Source organism: Pseudophryne corroboree, chromosome 4 (assembly GCF_028390025.1).
Source record: "Pseudophryne corroboree isolate aPseCor3 chromosome 4, aPseCor3.hap2, whole genome shotgun sequence".
Taxonomy (NCBI): Eukaryota; Metazoa; Chordata; class Amphibia; order Anura; family Myobatrachidae; genus Pseudophryne; species Pseudophryne corroboree.
This window is the reverse complement of record NC_086447.1, coordinates 701574623-701595749: the sequence shown is the minus strand read 5'-3', so window position 1 is coordinate 701595749 and position 21127 is coordinate 701574623. Positions and strand designations below refer to the sequence as shown.

Genomic DNA, 21127 nt, shown 5'->3' with positions numbered 1-21127 from the left:
ACAAGGTATGTCCTTTCTGATTTAAATGAGGATCTTGTCAAATTAAATAGATACATCAATGTTCATTTATAATTACTCTTTTGGAGTGTGTTACTTATGTAAATGTAAAATAAAAGTCACAGATAGTGATGGTGAAAACCAAACCTTTTATACAGATCTAATATGCATTTATACTATTTTTAGTAATTTGACAGTAATTCATGCCATATGTTAAAGCCATTTAATGGAATGCTATTCAGAATCTTTATATGACATTTTCATGGTAAGTCAGCAGTCAGCTCTAGATTCTCGATCATTAATAGGCTGCTATAAAGCAAATAATTAACGTCATACCAGACTGTTTTTAGGATATTGCTGTGACAATCTTTTTTTTTTATTTTTTTTTTAGAATGCAAATGATTAAATACAAAATTCTCCAACATAAGCGCACACACATGCATAAATGGACATGTACACATACACTTTGCAATTTTCAAAAGGTTAGCTCAAATAATTGCTTTCCACAAACAGATGCTCGAGGGACATTACCCTCCAGTCATCAGCAATGGTTACAGCTTCATGACGCATGCACTGTGACCCATCTGATTTGGGTGGCGAGCTGCGATGAGTGACTATAAAGAGAGAGGCAGTGCCTTCCTTAAAACAATATGCCTGTCGTAACAAAGCATGGAGAAACAAAAAAGGTAGAAGCAGCTTTTCAGCTCCAGTGCCCTAATGTCACCATTTGTCACGCAGCTTTCCCTTACAGCTTCCAGGACTGGGGTTAACTCTCTCACTCCCCTCCCCTGCTGTATGCACAAGCTACTCTCTGGAATTGTTGCAGATTTCAAATGTGCCTGGCCTGACAATGGTGCTGCTGCGCATTGTTATGCAACTCACTGTCTGGGAGGGCAGCTTGTAGCCACTTTATTCTGCAAGTGCCAGGTGCGTGTTTAGTCAATGTCACGGCACGCTAATGCAACCTAGAGCACGGCCACTCTCCTCTGCTGGGGTTTAGTTGCAGAGTTATATCATGTCCAGAATGATGTCTTGGAACTATCTGCCAATGATGCCTGCTTAGGTGTAAAGTGTGCCTGGGACTTGGAAATGGTACTTAGATTATGCAAGTCTCCAGAACAGCCTGCGATGGAGCTCAAGTACTACTGGATCTAAAATCATGTTACCAGAAAGACACACCAGACGAAAGGGTGACTTACAATCTCATAAGGAAAAATCTGGAAACAGAGCTCTATTAGGTCAATGAAAATCCTTTAACGGTAAGAGCTGCCTGCTGAATGGGGGGAGAGAGAGAGAGAAAAAAAAAATCACAAGTTGGATTTGAACTGAGTACAAGCCTCCTGGAAAGCTGTTCTCACGCTGTGGTTCAATATTGAGAGTATCATCTTTTTCCCGTCGCCTGGATTCATTGGATTAATAACAGACTAAGCATCCGTGAATTTTGTTACTCCTTGCCATTCATTATTTAGGGGGAACAGGCGAGGGCTAGTACATGTACTGACTGTACACATGTGTGGTACAGCTCTGCTGGAAGATAAAAGCTTGGCTTTCCATTGTGTTGGGGACACAGAAGCATGCCTGATGCCACTGTACTCCTGATGCAGAATAGGGTAAGAAGCAATGCTTATTCATAATCCAAATCACATTTTGAATGCATGCATGCTGAAAATAAAAGGAATCCCTCAACTAATTGCCCGTGCAAAGGAAAAAAAAAAAGCTCAAAACACACACTCCGTCGCCTATTCAGTACACTGAACTATAGTACCCTCAGTAATGGAGACAGAGAGCTGTACACAGCATACACCTGCCACTAGGAATCTTTATTATCGCTAGCCAGTTTTAATTATTCATCATGAAAGGTACAATAGACACTGAAGATGAAATTGGTCATGGGCGTGACACACAGCAAACATACTGCATTTGTTCATTGTAATGAGATAAGATGTTTTAGTTAATCCACCAAAGAGGCTGTATAAAATGGAGATTTCTAACAGAACAATGGCTATATATGGTGCCTGAGATCATCTGGGTTGCTACACGGATGCTGTCAGGAGATTGCCACACGAAAGTAAAAATGTATTCAATAAATGTGGCTGATGGTATTTTAACACTGTAAAAATCAATGTTCTGCTTAATAGACCAATTTAAATGTGTTATAGAAATACAGCAGGCAAAAAAGCTTTCACTTGCAGAAATGCATGTATATGTGGCTGTAATAGCCTATAGGGAACAGAGTTATATAAAGAAATGGAGTATGTAGAATTTAACCCATTTTGTCTTTAAGTATAACATCAAGCCACCCAAATCTGCATTTTAATTGTAGAAACAAAATAATGGTAATTAGATAAAACACTGGTAACGTATTGATAGGACGTGGCACAGCAAGTGATTATAAATAATAGCAGTCTCCCTTCATGAAGGGGCCCACCCACCACCGACATAACAAAGCAATGCTCTCCCGAACTGAAGGGGGTTAACTGGCAATTCAATTGCAAGTGTACAAATGGATTATAGAGCACTCAATTTATCAGTATGTCAATAGCCATGTCCAGTACAATGGATATGAAGATACATTAAAGACAAATACACAATGGTTGGCTGGTTGCAAGCATCTCGTTTAAACAGGAGCACTTTCTCATTTTTTTAATAACATGATATTTGCCTAATACTGACCTACAATGTCCTTATTAACCATTGCTATATGGGCTTCTAGGTTCCCAACATCAATTTAGCTTGGCTACATAATATTTCTATCAAAAGAGGGACACGTTAGGCTACGATGGGAGAGTTGCATGGTTTAGTTTATGGGTATTGTGATGACAAAGAGCTCACACTTTTAAGTACGGCTTTGTCATTTCTACTTCATTTACCTTGTACCTGGACCCTCCTCACACACCAGCATGTCACCTAAACAGTGTGCTGTGGAGAAGCATTGTAAAAAGTAACATTTTATTTTTCTCCTTCTGACCCATTTCTTCTAGTTAGTCTTCGGAGGATTGCTGAAGACATTTCTGAGAAACATGGTCACGTCTGCTCTAACAGCAGCAGCAGCGGAAGTGAAGAAGCAAGAGGAGAAAGAAGAGAAAGAGGAGTCCATTTTAGCCATGCTGGGAATTATAGGGACTGTTTTGAACCTGTTTGTCATCGTGTTTGTGTACATCTATACCACCCTCTGATGGTCTTGCTCTACGCTGGCTGATTAACAAGTGAGGGTGAAACCTCAGTGATTGCATAACAAATGGCAGGGGATACGAAGATACGTCAAGGAGGCTCCTCAGACCATCCAATACATTCCAGTGCTAAGTGCCTAGTTGGACCATGGGCAATGGAGCGCATTTGCCAATGTAGATAGGAGTATGAAACGAAGATGAGCAGGAATCACTCACATGCGGAGGTGCAACTGTGCATCACTTTTAATAAAGCCCTGGAGTGCTGTGTTACTGCCATAATATCCAAGATACAGGAAATAATATTTCTACAGTCGTGTCCATCTTATGGCATCTCACTCACTCACCATGAGTAGAAAAAAAAACATACAAACTTTTCTTAAATTCCATAGAAGACTTTCCTACTATATGCTTCCATACAGGTACATCAACGGATGGATTATAACACATTTCAATACATTTTTCCCCCCAAAATATATTTTTTAAAGCACCTTACTAAAAATGTCACCTTAAAAAACAACTCTGCTTTAACAATTACTGTGATTTACAAGGTATACAATAATAAAATGTTTTAATCAATTCATCCATGCTTGGACAAAGGAAAGTTAGGGATAGACAGGGAACGTGTAAGCCATTAAGAGCTAGGTTACAATATTAGGTTGCAATGAGCACTAGGTAAGATAGTGATAACTGTAACGTGGGAAATTGTGGCAGTGTGGGGATTGCTAGTGAAAACGTTAACAACTGTGGTTTAAGATTAACTATGGAAAAAAGAAACCAGAACACTTAGGGGCATGGAGACAAGAGAAGGAAAATACACAGAGCTCTGCTTTTTTTGTACATTTGTAAATTTTGTTTAATGAGTAACAAGCCCCCTCATCCATACAGAAATTATTTCAACACTCTCCAGGTCTCACATGTAGCGCTAACACTTGAGGAAATAGTCATTTATATTACCAAGTACAACAAAGCACCAGTTTCACCTGGATCATTTTAAGTGGTTTGTACAAATATTGCTACATCTTATCTTACATTTAAAGAACATACATTTTTAACACACAGAAAAAGCTTGGAGGTTTGTTCAATGTGTGCTACAGTGTCTGCACAGCTAAGTCTGCTGCTCTGTATGCCCACTTGTCATTTAAGGGTGTATTGTATAAACAGTATTTACACACGTGACTATACAGTGACTTAGTTCTAACTTTATTCGATTTCTTGTCAGCGAAGGTGGTGCTTTACATTTACCACCTATGGTACACACATACGCTTTAGTGACACTGGTAAAGGTGCTTTGCCAGGTGTGTAGTTAGGTCACTGGGATTACACTGGTTTATTTAAATTTACTATATAGTGCACTCCATACACATAAGAAAAGCCATGCACAGAAATAATAATATATGACTCTGGTTAATGCCAGACCAGGGTCAGAGAATTCAGGTTTCTATTAAAAACAATATACAGTACATAGCCACTTGTTGGTGGGGTACGAGGGAGTGACCGTTAATGTGCATTGGTTGTCCAATTATTTTAAGGCATTCTGCACACTGGTTAGATCCTCTACAAAATGCATAATCTTAAGTGGAAACTGCTGTAATAGGGGGGGCGCTGCAGCTGCCAAACAGGTAGAAAAAAGATTTCTTCTTTTAACAGAGAACTGTACATGGTCTTGGATAGAGATGGTTTCATGATGTGTTAGTTATTGACAAACACATTGTACCACAGAGGACATTACATCTGCTGGCACACCATGCATATAAATCAATAGGAGTGTTACTTAAGTAAAAAGTCACATACCACATGAATCAAAAACACAAGTGCCCTAATTAATGTGATCAGTAACTGAAGCCCAACATTCATGATGTTACAAATTCAGGAGGTAATAATCTACCTATACCCCCCTCAGTGTTAATCGTTCTCAAATTTATTATAAGAGATATAATATGCAGACATCTCTAGTTATCATTATGACTTTTATAACCAAAATATTAAAAAAAATGAATTTCATTTTTTGATCAAATTATACAGTGTAATCATTAAAATGAACACTAAGTGCCCACATGCTCACTTTGCATAAAGCAATAATGTTCTAAATCTTGCCAAGTGATGGGAACAGACGCTTAGTAACAGAATAGCCATTTCTGAATAAATCTGAATAAAGTACAAAGCTGCTGTGACACATGACTTGTCAGAATACATACATGAATTATTAGTCATTTATATAAAAAAAAGAAAAGAAAAAATTATTATTACATCTATTGGACAATATATGCCAATATATAAAGTGGTCAACCACTTGCACACGTGCTCAATCAGGGTTGTGCTAGAAAGAAGTACTGATTAAAAGTTTATTAGAGATGGAGCTATTTAACTTGCTCTTTTAATATCACGGGCACTAACAGCCCACAACCTGTACTGTATAAAACACAAACATGTCCAACTACTGTGCTATGCCATATAGACAGAGAAATATGATTTTAGATCCAAAAGATAACACCTACCTTGTCCTGTAATTCCATGAGTACATGCTAGTGAGGTGAGAGTGAGCTGCATGGTAATAAGTATATTTCCCCCCCCCCCACTAGGGCGAGTTGCAAGTTTGGGGAGGAAACATATCCCATTGCATATTGGTGATGTAAATAATTGTCAATTTCAAAGCTAAACTACCTTTCACTTTGCTATTAGTGCTTCTGACTTCCATTCGGGGCACATAACTTCTTTCTTACAATGCCTACTCTTTACTTTCTACAAATAGCAGTCACCAAATACCATGTGACAGAAAATGTAGATACAGTATAAGGCAGAAAACAGTGAAAACACACTTCAACATTACAAAGACCACAATGTATGTGAATACATGAAAGTCAGAATTTAAGAGTCATTGGCAGTGATTTTTTTCCAAACTAGAAGTGTAACAATCTGCATCTTGTTGCAGCAGCCAGCTTTGTCTCTTTCTGGGAACAAGGTATGGAAAGTGCGTTATACATCAGCATAGTAGCCAACATTATAAATTTCCTGGGAGAAACTGAGCTGGACAGGTGTGTGTCACATTCCATAAGGCTAGAAGGCGCTTGGGAACAGCACTTCCATATTATCGCAACTTAAATCACGAGTAGAACATTATACACCCATCTTCAAAAAAATATTAATTTGTATTATGCCGTTATTTCACTCTGAACAAAAACAGGGCAAGTTTACATTACTACAGGTCATACTTTCAATGGTCTGCACAGCCGTTACCATTTCATGCCCACTACACTGAGGTCATTGGAAAAGGACATCAAAACGCTTTAAAAGTAAAAACATATACTCCAACATTCAAAAAACCCAAAGAGCTAGATTTGTTTAGGATAGCAGACTTGAAATACAGGATATCGATAAGTATACATAAACAAATATCAAAATATATTATTGTCATTACAACAGAAAGTGAGCAGCAAAAAAAAAATTTTTTTACACATCTTTAGTATAAAAGTAACTCGGTCTTTGGATGCCATAGATTCTCCATAGACAGAATAAAATAGGAAGCGCTGAAAAAACCTTAATACCGCATAACTTCTGTTTTAAAACCATACTAATTTTGTAAGAGCTTATTTAAGGTAAGACATAGGGTGCATATAGTATTGTGCTGGCACACTAAGCAACCAATAAGGAATTTGCTTTCATTCGTACAACGTACACTTGACCAATCAGGGCTTACTTCTGACGGTAGAGGCGTCTTGAGCTTTGCAACCTGATGAACAAAATAATAGATATGGAGCAAGCGGGTGAAATTTTTAATGTACTTAATACAAGCCATGGATCCATGAATACTGATAGGGTGCGGTCAACAGTGTCCATGAAAGAGGAGCGCACTACTTTGCTTAATGCTACAATGATTTTGAAAAGATAATTTCCCTTTAACAGATGGAAATGAGGAATGCCGACAAAAAATTTAAAATGTATTGTTTATGATCTTATTAATAAAATAATCATTTAAAGTCAACTTGGATTAGCGTTTTTGTTAACACTCCTGAGAGGGATGGAAGCTTAATAGAGCTACACATGTTAGGTGCTCATTAGAATTTTTTAGTTCGCTGGTGCAAAGGGGATTTTTTTTTTTTTTTTTTTAACAACAATATGCTGTAGAACTGATATTGTTCTACATACAATTGATTAACTAAATGGTACTTCACACCTATTAAGGAGTGGTAGACAATGACACATGAATTTAAAAGCATTTTAATTGATTAATGACCCATAACATTAAACAAATTAAGCTCAAGTTCAGAACATGGGACCCCTGGCCTAGCAGTATCACTCTCCACGTGGACATTTAACATGAACGTGGCAAGCGTACACTTTTTAATGTTCTGAACAAGTTTAGTGATGTTCTGAAGCAGTTTAGTTAAGATAATCCAGGAGGTCCCATGTTCTGAACTCGAACCAACAAATTGTATGGGTTTAAGGGTCAGACAAATAAAATTCACTATTTTTTGGGCCATGCCCATTAAGCATCTCAAAGTAACAAATCAAGTCCTTAAGTATTTGAATAATGTCCACATTATCACCACAAAAACATGTATGTGAAATAAAAGTAAAACATACATTTAGAGAAATTTTCACTTCCAACAAGCTACTTTATTTGGATTTTTATTTGGTAACTTTATATAAAAAAAAAAAAGTCACCATGAAGATCACTAATATAAACAGTAACGCCGTAAAGCAACATTATCTAATAATGTTAACATTGCACAGGAATAAAAAAAGTTGCTCCGGATACAGTGAAAAAATACAAAAAATCCTAAGAAAACAACTTCCAGATACTAAGATTAAGCATAAGCACCCCAAAACCTAGAATTACAAATCACTTCACAGAAAACAGCTGCTAATGTCACTCCCAAATATTGTTCATTGGAAAGTCTCAAAGTATTTAGAACAAAATATATCTGCGGTAACAAGGGGATTAGAAAAATGAATTACATTTGAGCTCCCAGAACAATACATGACGGATAACAAATTAAGTCTATGTACTAAAAATACATATACAATACATAATAACCTCAACAAAATTCACAAAAAACACTTGCAGTTTTATATTAAAGATCATTGGCTACAGGGGTGTTTTTTTTTAATTTATTATTATTGCCGAGAAATAAGACACGTCTAAACCAGAGACACATGACCAAATCCTATATTAATGGAAGCTATGTACCAGATAGTGGTTAAACATCTGGCTGAACATATAAACCAGTATGGTGAAATAACTCCTCTTATTGTGTGCTGGAGCAGCGGTCATACTAGAGAATGTATACAAAGTCCTAGACCATTCTCAGACCAATAGAATAAAAATAGACCACTAATGTAAGCTCTTTATAATTCTATGTGCCAGCAACTGTCAGATTAACCAACTTGATTTTCTTCTAAAATCTATATGCATTAACACACCCCTATTAAAAACAAAAAACAAAGCGTACAAATTTGCAACAAATAACCAAAAATAAATGTTTCAATTATAAAAATAGAATTACAATAAAGTGATCCGTGTGACTAATTCAACTACTATTTAATACAAATAAAAGACTTTTACAAAACATTAATGTGTAATCTATGTATGTTGCATTACATGACGATTGGTACTATATAGATCTGAATTATGAAAACGAAGAACAGTACCTGAGTCGTTACGCAGGTATGACGACATGGCTGGGATAAGACAGGACTGACTTAGCAGCTCTTGCAAGACAGATGGGAGTGCATTACTGTTCTGTCCTCTGCTCTCATTGGCTGGTGGCTCACCATTAACTGCACATCCAGATGGATTGATGTAGCTAGCAAGAACCTGTAATAAGAAATACGACTCAGATTTGCAGTACGTTTGTTCTGGGATATGAGCGTTCAGTGAATAAAAAACTTGATTGAATCCTTTAAATGAAAAACATTGTTAAGGTGAAACTTGATTCACTTTAAAGAGTAGCAAACAAGGCATTTTGGCACAGAGTGGACTTTTGGTTTCTTTATAACCCATTTTCAAATGACAATAGAAAAGAATTTCAGTAAATTCTTGTTTTAAAGGAATATAAACTTTATGAACCAAAACCATCTAGTTGTTCTCGGAGCTTCATTGCCTAGGAACCCCTTTTCTACCAAAATATATTATATTGGTATGTAGGTAGTGTAGATAAAACCATCTCCCTGAGAAAACTTAAGCAGCAGGGTCAGGGCATAGTATACTTATAGTTCATCAAAAGCTGTAGAAGTGCATGTCGCGTATTCCTCGTTAATGAAAATAAAGCCCTCATTTGATGTGTTTTGATTATCTATCATCAAGTTAATTTCTGGAACTTTCAAGTTAACACTGGAAAATCTGACATTCCATATTTGATTACCAACAAAACGTCTCACATGGGAGCTACTGTACTAAGGAAAGCCTCAGACTTTGTTAAAGCTTGTGGGCCTAAACACAAGTTTACTTCAATTTCTCAGGATGAGGTTTATAATTCGGCATAAATAAGAAATGAAACATTTGTTATTCAGTGAAATGAATTAGGGTGTACTGTAACATGTACCTGAAAGCTTAGGCAGCACATGAAAAAGGCCAGAGAAATGGCTGTTGTAAGAGATTCATCTTTTTAAGTCATTTATATGGATCTATATGAACACAAAGCAATCTTTCAATCCTTTTCTAAATCCCGAATACAGTATTACAAAAAGATTAGAATGTGACAGGTCTGCAGTTTATTGAATCTAAAACCGTATTTTACGTTGTTGAACTCAAATACAGGAATCACAGATGCTGTATGACAAAGCAGTTCTACCCAAACTTCAGGGTCGCGGCAAAGTTCTAAGAAAAATGTGCACTAAATGAACAGTGCACATGACTAAACAGAAGTGCATGACTAAAGGCTCCGCACACCACCAGTGGCCACATGCACCTAGCGTGGGATGATAATTTCCTGGAGTATGTATCCCCACCAATAGTGTTAGAAACTGTTATTCTGTTACCTTACGCAAGTGTTCCACACACTTAATTTTTATTATAATCTTATATGGACAAGTCAAATATACATTATATTTTATATAAGTATATGGAAGACTAGTTTGCTTTTTAGAATTATTACTATAAGCAGTGCTGGGTAATTTGTCCATGCTTTATAAAAGATCTATTAGATTCACAGGAGAAAATAAAAGCAATACCATACTTTTAGATAACAATGGACTAGAACGTTAAAACTTGCTGAAAAGGATACAAAATGCAGGAAATTAACAAACACGGCCCATGTATTGTATGTAGTGACAGTTTCTGAAACAGCACATACTGTACGGGCAGATGTATTAAGCTTGGAGAAGTGATTAAGCATAACGCACCAGCCAATCATTACAGGTTTGAAAAATGACAGGAGCTAATTGGCTTATTACTGCTTTATCACTTCTCCAGGCTTATTATATCTGCCCAATACTTTATCGGCTCTTCATTTACCAAAACCTATTGTATCCATAAGCAGTGTGACACTTTCTTGAGTAGTTACCAATCCCATGAAATACACATACGGTAGAACTACATTAGTAAAGTCACATAAATATCATATATCCAACACACACAGGGCAGTCAGAGAAGGAAATACAATTAAAAGTGTTCGATAGAAATCAACCCCAAATTGACTAAACAAAAAACTGAAATATACTTTACTAAATATCCAAGCAACAATGGTAATATTTACCAGCAACAAACAGGTGACATGCTCCTCCTCCAGTCTCTGCTTTGTAAGGGCCTGTTCAACGTCCCAGCCTGAAGCAGTAGATCCGGTGCCAAAGCCAGTGCCTTTGGCCCAATAAAGCTGCTGTTCTTCACAAGTGCCACTACTGTGAGTGCTAGAAACCTGTAGCATAAACAGAAAATTTGAGATCCAAACAAATCTTGGCGCACAATTATAGGTCAGGTATTTGCGTTATAGAAACAGGTGTAATACGTAATGCCGGCGGTCACATGACCAACCTCGGCATCCTGACTTTTAGAATGCTGACAGTGGATGGAGTAATTTACCCCTCCGTTGTCCCCTTCCCTAATCTGACTGGGTTGGCATCTAGGGCTAAGATAGTGGGGGTGGCAGCTAGGGCTAAGACTCTGTAGGGAAAGGAAAGGGGGGTGGCGGGTGGCTACGGCTACCCCTCAACCCAGACCCTAACCGCAATACTTGCCTTCAGGGTGTAGGCGGTCGGTCTTCCAGCGTCAGTTCACATGACCGCTGGCATCCAGATCGCATGCCATAGAACCAGTATTTGCAGAAATCAGTCAATAAATAACATATCACAACCCGCACAATGCTAAACATAAGTAGTTTGTGCGAGGTAACCCTTGTAGCTGCTTTTATGCTTGGAATAAAATTCATGTTTGGGCTGAATTTTTTTTTCTTCCCGGGGTGAAGGGAGGTTGCAATATAATTTCACTCCCATTACAAAGTGAGCATTGCTCATGTACGTTTGACATTTAAGAGAGTTAATGTCCTACAGTTTTATTCTACATCACAGCTTCCATTAATGCGGGTCTGCAGAGGTTCAGAATATTTTATTTACAAACATTAATGAGATGCTAAAAATATAATCTGTGGACAACTTTATACATTTACACAGCACACATCCCAAAACTTGGATGCTATCAATGCTGAATGTTGTTTTTTTCTTTCTACCTGCTTCATAAAACCAGGAGCTTAAGCCAGCTTCATCAAATTGTAAACGGCTGCCAAGGAAGGAGTGTACGAGCCAAGTTTGAATAAACTGTACAACCTGTTTTGCTTCAGAATATAAAGCACCTTGAACTAGTGAAAGCATTTTGGTTCAAAACAAAACATTCTGCGCAGGGCAGAGTCAATTTAACTATACTTATAGTAGTACACTACAGGACTGTTAAAAGGAAAATAACCCCCATTCAAAGATGCGATTTATTGAAGTTTCATTGTTCTTTTACATGTTTAATAAAGTGTAACAGGAGTTTTACTACGATGGGAATGCTGTGATAAAAATAGCTGCCGAGACACCTACATTGTCAATAAAAATGTTTAGTCAATACCTAAAAGCTCTACAGGTGCTGCATTACAACAAAAGCACTACATTTAATAAAAGCTTAACAGCTTAATTGCAAAGTTAAAATAAATTAGGATTTTACACAAATAGAAAACTATTTTATCTAGTGTTAAGGGTTGGGTACAGGATCCAGGCGGTCGGAATCCCGATGGTCAGAATGCCGGTAGGGAAGGGGGAGTGGAACAAAGCCCCTTGCGGGCTAAGTGGCTTGCCAGAGGTTATATTCCCACTCCATGGGTGTCATGGACACCCATGAGTGGGAATAGCTGTTGCAGCACTTCTGGCGGTCAGGATTTCGGCGTCTGTATTTTGACCGCCGGGATTCCCACTACATCCCAGTTTTGCCTATATATGTGTAAGCGATGTTCGCTATCATAACAGTGACAACCTGGGGTATGATGTATCACAGGGGAATAAAATGTGGCCTTCCAGCTGCTGTGGAACTACACATCCCAGCATACCCTGTGGCTCTCATGAGGACCACCCCAGGAAAGGAAGACCAAGAGTAACCTCTGCTGCAGAGGATAAGTTCATTAGAGTTATCAGCCTCAGAAACCACTACTTAACAGCACCTCAGATTAGAGCACACACAAATTCTTCACAGAGTTCAAGTAGCAAACAAATCTCAACATGAAATGTTCAGAGGAGACTGCGTGAATCAGGCCTTCATGGTCGAATTGCTGCGAAGAAACCACTACTGAGGATGAACAACAAGAAGAAGAAAATTGTTTGGGTCAAGAAACACAAGGAATGGACATCAGACCAGAGGAAATCTGTACTTTGGTCTGATGAGTCCATATTTGAGATTCTTGGTTCCAACCGCCGTGTCTTTGTGAGACGCAGAGTATGTGAGCGGATGGTTTCTGCATGTGTGTTTCCCACTGTGAAGCATGGAGGAGGAGGAGCTGTGCTTTGCTGGTGACACTGTTGGTGATTTATTCAGAATTCAAGGCACAATTAACCAGCATGGCTACCACAGCATTCTGCAGCACCATGCCATCCAATCCCATCTGGTTTGCGCTTACTGGGACCATCATTTGTTTTTTAACAAGACAATGACCCCAAACACACCTCTAGGCTATGTAAGGGCTACTTGACCAAGAAGGAAAGTGATGGAGTGCTGCGTCAGATGACCTGATCTCCACAATCACCCGACCTAAACCCAATTGAGATGGTTTGGGATGAGTTGGACCACAGAATGAAGGAAAAGCAGCCAACAAGTGCTCAGCACCACTGGGAACTCCTTCCAGACTGTTGAAAAACCATTCAAGGAGACTACCTCATGAAGCTGATTGAGAGAATGCCACAGGTGTGCAAAGCTGTCATCAAAGCAAAAGTGGGCTACTTGAACACTTTTTTTTTTTACAACATAACTCCATATGTGTTCTTTCATAGTTTTGATGTCTTCAGTATTAATCTACAATTTAGAAAATAATTAAAATAATAAGAATTTACTTACCGATAATTCTATTTCTCGGAGTCCGTAGTGGATGCTGGGGTTCCTGAAAGGACCATGGGGGATAGCGGCTCCGCAGGAGACAGGGCACAAAAGTAAAGCTTTTACAGGTCAGGTGGTGTGTACTGGCTCCTCCCCCTATGACCCTCCTCCAGACTCCAGTTAGGTACTGTGCCCGGACGAGCGTACACAATAAGGGAGGATTTTGAATCCCGGGTAAGACTCATACCAGCCACACCAATCACACCGTACAACTTGTGATCTAAACCCAGTTAACAGTATGATAACAGAGGAGCCTCTGAAAGATGGCTTCCTAAACAATAACCCGAATTAGTTAACAATAACTATGTACAAGTATTGCAGATAATCCGCACTTGGGATGGGCGCCCAGCATCCACTACGGACTCCGAGAAATAGAATTATCGGTAAGTAAATTCTTATTTTCTCTATCGTCCTAAGTGGATGCTGGGGTTCCTGAAAGGACCATGGGGATTATACCAAAGCTCCCAAACGGGCGGGAGAGTGCGGATGACTCTGCAGCACCGAATGAGAGAACTCCAGGTCCTCCTTTGCCAGGGTATCAAATTTGTAAAAATTTACAAACGTGTTCTCCCCTGACCACGTAGCTGCTCGGCAGAGTTGTAATGCCGAGACCCCTCGGGCAGCCGCCCAAGATGAGCCCACCTTCCTTGCGGAATGGGCCTTAACAGATTTAGGCTGTGGCAGGCCTGCCACAGAATGTACAAGTTGAATTTTGTTACAAAACCAACGAGCAATCGACTGCTTAGAAACAGGTGCACCCAACTTGTTGGGTGCATACAGTATAAACAGCGAGTCAGATTTTCTGACTCCAGCCGTCCTTTAAATGTATATTTTTAAGGCTCTGACAACGTCCAACAACTTGGAGTCCTTCAAGTCGTCTGTAGCCGCAGGCACTACAATAGGCTGGTTCAGGTGAAACGCTGATACCACCTTAGGGAGAAAATGCGGACGCGTCCGCAGCTCTGCCCTATGTCGAATGGAAAATTAAATAAGGGCTTTTATAAGACAAAGCCGCCAGTTCAGATACTCTCCCGGCCGAAGCCAGGGCCAGTAACATAGTCACTTTCCATGTGAGATATTTCAAATCCACATTCTTTAGTGGTTCAAACCAATTGGATTTGAGGAAATCTAAAACTACATTTAGATCCCACGGTGCCACCTTAGGCACCACAGGAGGCTGTATATGCAGTACTCCTTTGATAAAAATCTGGACCTCAGGGACTGAGGCCAATTCTTTGTGGAAGAATATTGATAGGGCCGAAATTTGAACCTTAATAGATCCCAATTTGAGACCCATAGACAATCCTGATTGCAGGAAATGTAGGAAAACGACCCAGTTGAAATTCCTCCATCGGAGCACTCCGCTGCTCGCACCACGCAACATATTTTCGCCAAATACGGCGATAATGCTTCGCGGTGACTTCCTTCCTTGCCTTTATCAAGGTAGGAATGACTTCTTCTGGAATGCCTTTTCCTTTTAGGATCTGGCATTCAACGCCATGCCGTCAAACGCAGCCGCGGTAAGTCTTGAAAAAGACAAGGACCCTGCTGAAGCAGGTCCCTTCTCAGAAGTAGAGGCCACGGATCGTCCGTGACCATCTCTTGAAGTTCCGGGTACCAAGTCCTTCTTGGCCAATCCGGAGCCACTAGTCTTACTCCTCTTTGCCGTATAATCCTCAATACCTTTGGTATGAGAGGCAGAGGAGGAAACACATATACCGACTGGTACACCCAAGGTGTTACCAGCGCGTCCACAGCTATTGCCTGCGGATCTCTTGACCTGGCGCAATACCTGTCCAGTGTTTTGTTGAGGCGAGACGCCATCATGTCCACCATTGGTTTTACCCAACGGTTTAATAGCATGTGGAAAACTTCTGGATGAAGTCCCCACTCTCCCGGGTGAAGGTCGTGTCTGCTGAGGAAGTCTGCTTCCCAGTTGTCCACGCCCGGGATGAATACTGCTGACAGTGCTATCACGTGATTCTCCGCCCAGCGAAGGATCCTGGCAGCTTCTGCCATTGCCCTCCTGCTTCTTGTGCCGCCCTGTCTGTTTACATGGGCGACTGCCGTGATGTTGTCCGACTGGATCAACACCGGTCTTCCTTGAAGCAGAGGTTCCGCCTGGCTTAGAGCATTGTAGATTGCTCTTAGTTCCAGAATGCTTATGTGAAGAGACTTTTTCAGGCTCGACCACACTCCCTGGAAATTTCTTCCCTGTGTGACTGCTCCCCAGCCTCTCAGGCTGGCATCCGTGGTCACCAGGATCCAATCCTGCATGCCGAATCTGCGGCCCTCCAATAGATGAGCCTCCTGCAACCACCACAGAAGGGATACCCTTGTCCTCGGCGACAGGGTTATCCGCAGGTGCATCTGAAGATGCGACCCTGACCATTTGTCCAACAGATCCCTTTGCATGGAATCTGCCGAAAGGGATTGCTTCGTAAGAAGCTACCATTTTTTCCCAGGACTCTTGTGCATTGATGTACAGACACCTTTCCTGGTTTTAGGAGGTTCCTGACCAGGTCAGATAACTCCTTGGCTTTTTCTTCGGGAAGAAAAACCTTTTTCTGAACTGTGTCCAGAATCATCCCCAGGAACAGCAGACGAGTTGTCGGCATTAATTGGGATTTTGGAATATTCAGAATCCATCCGTGCTGCTTTAGCACCTCTTGAGATAGTGCTAAACCCATCTCTAGCTGTTCTCTGGACCTTGCCCTTATTAGGAGATCGTCCAAGTATGGGATAATTAATACGCCTTTTCTTCGAAGAAGAAATATTATCTCGGCCATTACCTTTGTAAAGACCCGAGGTGCCGTGGACAAACCAAACGGCAGCGTCTGAAACTGATAGTGACAGTTTTGTACAACGAACCTGAGGTACCCCTGGTGTGAGGGGTAATTGGAACGTGGAGATACGCATCCTTGATGTCCAAGGATACCATAAAGTCCCCTTCTTCCAGGTTCGCTATCACTGCTCTGAGTGACTCCATCTTGAACTTGAACTTCTTTATGTATAGGTTCAAGGACTTCAGATTTAGAATAGGCCTTACCGAGCCATCCGGCTTCGGTACCACAAATAGAGTGGAATAATACCCCTTCCCTTGTTGTAGAAGAGGTACCTTGACTATCACCTGCTGAGAATACAGCTTGTGAATGGCTTCCAAAACCGTCTCCCTTTCTGAGGGGGACGTTGGTAAAGCAGACTTCAGGAAACGGCGAGGTGGCTCTGTCTCTAATTTCAACCTGTACCCCTGAGATATTATCTGCAGGATCCAGGGATTTACCTGCGAGTGAGCCCACTGCGCGCTGTAATTTTTGAGACGACCGCCTACCGCCCCCGAGTCCGCTTGCGAAGCCCCAGCGTCATGCTGAGGCTTTTGTAGAAGCCGGGGAGGGCTTCTGTTCCTGGGAAGGAGCTGCCTGTTGCTGTCTCTTCCCTCGTCCTCTGCCTCGTGGCAGATATGAATAGCCCTTTGCTCTCTTATTTTTAAAGGAACGAAAGGGCTGCGGTTGAAAGGTCGGTGCCTTTTTCTGTTGGGGAGTGACTTGAGGTAGAAAGGTGGATTTCCCGGCCGTAGCCGTGGCCACCAAATCCGATAGACCGACCTCAAATAACTCCTCTACGCATCGCCTGTCCACTGTCGTGTCCATAAAGCTCTTCTGGCCGAAATGGACATAGCACTTACCCGTGATGCCAGTGTGCAGATATCTCTCTGTGCATCACGCATATAAAGAAATGCATCCTTTATTTGTTCTAACGACAGTAAAATATTGTCCCTGTCCAGGGTATCAATATTTTCGATCAGGGACTCTGACCAAACTACCCCAGCACTGCACATCCAGGCAGTCGCAATAGCTGGTCGTAGTATAACACCTGCATGTGTGTATATACCTTTTTGGATATTTTCCATCCTCCTATCTGATGGATCTTTAAGTGCGTCCGTCTCAGGAGAGGGTAACGCCACTTGTTTTGATAAGCGTGTTAGCGCTTTGTCCACCCTAGGAGGTGTTTCCCAGCGCTCCCTAACCTCTGGCGGGAAAGGGTATAAAGCCAATAACTTCTTTGAAATTAGCAGTTTTTTATCGGGGCACCCCACGCTTCATCACACACGTCATTTAATTCTTCTGATTCGGTAAAAACTACTGGTAGTTTTTTCACACCCCACATAATACCCTGTTTAGTGGTACCTGTAGTATCAGCTAAATGTAACATCTCCTTTATTGCCAAAATCATATAACGTGTGGCCCTACTGGAAAATACGGTTGATTCGTCACCTTCACCACCGGAATCAGTGCCTGTGTCTGGGTCTGTGTCGACCGACTGAGGCAAGGGACGTTTTACAGCCCCTGACGGTGTTTGAGGCGCCTGGACAGACACTAATTGAGTGTCCGGCCGCCTCATGTCGGCAAACGACTGCTTAAGCGAGTTGACGCTATCCCGTAATTCCACAAATAAAGGCATCCATTCTGGTGTCGACCCCCTAGGAGGTGACATCCTCATATTTGGCAATTGCTCCGCCTCCACACCAATAACGTCCTCATACATGTCGACACACACGTACCGACACACAGCAGACACACAGGGAATGCTCTATACGAAGACAGGACCCACTAGCCCTTTGGGGAGACAGAGGGAGAGTCTGCCAGCACACACCAAAAAGCGCTATATATGACAGGGATAGCCTTATGATTAAGTGCTCCCTTATAGCTGCTTTTATATTAATATATATATATTGCCATTTATTCTGCCCCCCCTCTCTGTTATACCCTGTTTCTGTAGTGCAGTGCAGGGGAGAGACCTGGGAGCCTTCCTGACCAGCGGAGCTGTGACAGAAAATGGCGCCGTGTGCTGAGGAGATAGGCCCCGCCCCTTTTTCGGCGGGCTCGTCTCCCGCTATTTAGTACATTTAGGCAGGGGTAAATATCTCCATATAGCCTCTGGGGCTATATGTGAGGTATTTTTAGCCTTTTTAAAGGTTTTCATTTGCCTCCCAGGGCGCCCCCCCCCAGCGCCCTGCACCCTCAGTGACTGCCGTGTGAAGTGTGCTGAGAGGAAAATGGCGCACAGCTGCAGTGCTGTGCGCTACCTTAAGAAGACTGCAGGAGTCTTCAGCCGCCGATTCTGGACCTCTTCTTGCTTCAGCATCTGTGAGGGGGCCGGCGGCGTGGCTCCGGTGACCATCCAGGCTGTACCTGTGATCGTCCCTCTGGAGCTTCATGTCCAGTAGCCAAGAAGCCAATCCATCCTGCACGCAGGTGAGTTCACTTCTTCTCCCCTCTGTCCCTCGTTGCAGTGATCCTGTTGCCAGCAGGAATCACTGTAAAATAAAAAACCTAAGCTAAACTCTCTAAGCAGCTCTTTATGAGAGCCACCTAGAATTGCACCCTTCTCGGCCGGGCACAAAAATCTAACTGGAGTCTGGAGGAGGGTCATAGGGGGAGGAGCCAGTACACACCACCTGACCTGTAAAAGCTTTACTTTTGTGCCCTGTCTCCTGCGGAGCCGCTATCCCCCATGGTCCTTTCAGGAACCCCAGCATCCACTTAGGACGATAGAGAAAAATAAAAACCAATGAATGAGAAGGTGTGTCCTAATCTTTGACTGGTACTGTATATATATCTATCTAATGTATCATACAGAAACCTCAATCCAACCTGCAGAAAGAGGTGGAGCAAATACCTTCTTACTCTAATAAGCTGATGAATAGTAGCTCTTTATAAAAGCACTTTGTGTATTAGGTTTCATGGTCTTTTGGGTATACCTTTACTTTTGATACAGATACCTGCAGCTGGCTCATTGGGTAAAGAGTGTACTAGAGTTTTTTTCTGGGAACAAGGCGTTCTTCTGTCATTCCTAGTATATTTTAGTACACCTATATGGAAAGATTGCCACCAGACAAGTCCAATCCAGCACATACAACAGTTTAGGTGGGTGCCACTGCCTTTTTTGCTTTTTTTTTTTTTTAATCTCCAGAGACACAAACACATTTATATAACTCCAACAGATTAGTATTCCTTCCATTATTACTTTCTTATTCTTTTTCATACCTCTGTCTGATTAGAGCTGGAATTTGGTATCCTGGGCGCATGATGGCTCAATGCAGATAAGCAGGCTAATATCAGATGTATCGCTCCTATTTCAAGTGCCATGCGTCTCAAGAGCACACCGTCATCTGTTGTGAGTGGCATAGTGCTGAATAAGGAGCGGAGAACATGAAATGGAAGGGTTGGTAGGACATTTGCAGATGGGGACTGTAAGATGTGACCTGGAGAAAAACAAAACAAAGTAATAACACATTAATAATTTAAACAAACGTTGCAAGTGAAAGATAGGGGCTTATTCTGCTCCTAGAGCAACTTTGTCAATGTCCAAATTGGCCAATTAAGCTGGTGGTAGAAAAAATGGACAAGCTATAGCTCTTTGGCACAAATACCAAGTGGCCAGATCTCTACTGGCTTCTCAGCATGTTAGTGAGGCCAGAAAATATCTTACAACCATGCTAGACTGAACTTAATTCAGGACCATGCCACTAAATCAATCCAGTCATTAGTTATCACTGTTGATAGTGAATCAACCTCTATCTTTTGAAGCCTAAAATGGAGTTAACATGGAATAATAGCTTGTATTTAACTTTATTACCAATTTGTCTACAGCCTTACTTTGAGACCTGAACGGTAAAAGCTGCCTTTTTTGCACATGACCAATTTGTGTTGTATTTTTTTTTTTTTTAGTTACTAGAAAATCAACACCACATTGTTATAAAAATAAATACAACATACAAGGTGGTGTACTGGCTCCTTGCAGTTTAGTAATGACCTGGTATGCATTAAGCAGGTTAGACACATCAGGAATTATGGCCATGTCTAATATGATAACACACCTGTGCTTTGCACACATTTATGCATAGGAGAATTTACAAATTCTAAATTTCTTAAATATCTTACGTGACCAGCAGTTTTAGGCTGCAGTGTATTTGAATAGGCTGTTTCAAAGGACCAACTAATGTGTCTCAAAACCCCCTCACTCATTTCATATACTCATCACACAGAATTACAATTTTTGGAGGGTTACCACCTGCGCACTGAGGTATTGTCAACCCCCTATTGGATGTGGCGAGCTGCTGATGTTTGTAGGTGATCTAACCTACTCGAAAAATTTTGCAGAGTGTAAACAACACAGCGCTCAACCCCTGATATGAACTAATGCACTAATGTAGTAAACACCGACACTGCATTAGTTCATATCAGGGGTTGAGCGCTGTGTTGTTTACACTCTGCAATCCCACAGAATTACTTGATGGTGGGTCTCTGAAGTGCACTACAGCACTGTCCTTTTGTATGATGAATAAAATTGTTAAGATGTCTGTGGGGTTGGCACCTCCTAGGGTATGAATGGAAGTGTAAATAAT

General features: G+C 41.1%; 1 protein-coding gene and 1 long non-coding RNA gene across 10 annotated transcripts in view; one reads left to right on the top strand and one right to left on the bottom strand.

The window, feature by feature from the left end:
- BIRC6 (baculoviral IAP repeat containing 6) overlaps positions 1-21127 on the bottom strand; it is a 771630-nt gene that overhangs the window by 158579 nt on the left and 591924 nt on the right. For all 9 annotated transcript variants that reach the window (XM_063917949.1, XM_063917953.1, XM_063917952.1 and 6 more), the window contains 3 exons: positions 19767-19984; positions 10862-11020; positions 8817-8982 (listed from right to left, as the gene is read on the bottom strand). In XM_063917949.1, coding sequence (XP_063774019.1) covers positions 8817-8982; positions 10862-11020; positions 19767-19984 — 543 coding nt within the window. The remainder of the gene's footprint in view (positions 1-8816; positions 8983-10861; positions 11021-19766; positions 19985-21127) is intronic.
- Positions 525-7146, top strand: LOC134910193 (uncharacterized). The gene is made up of 2 exons (XR_010176140.1): positions 525-1607; positions 2979-7146. It is a non-coding gene; the product is annotated as an uncharacterized LOC134910193 (long non-coding RNA).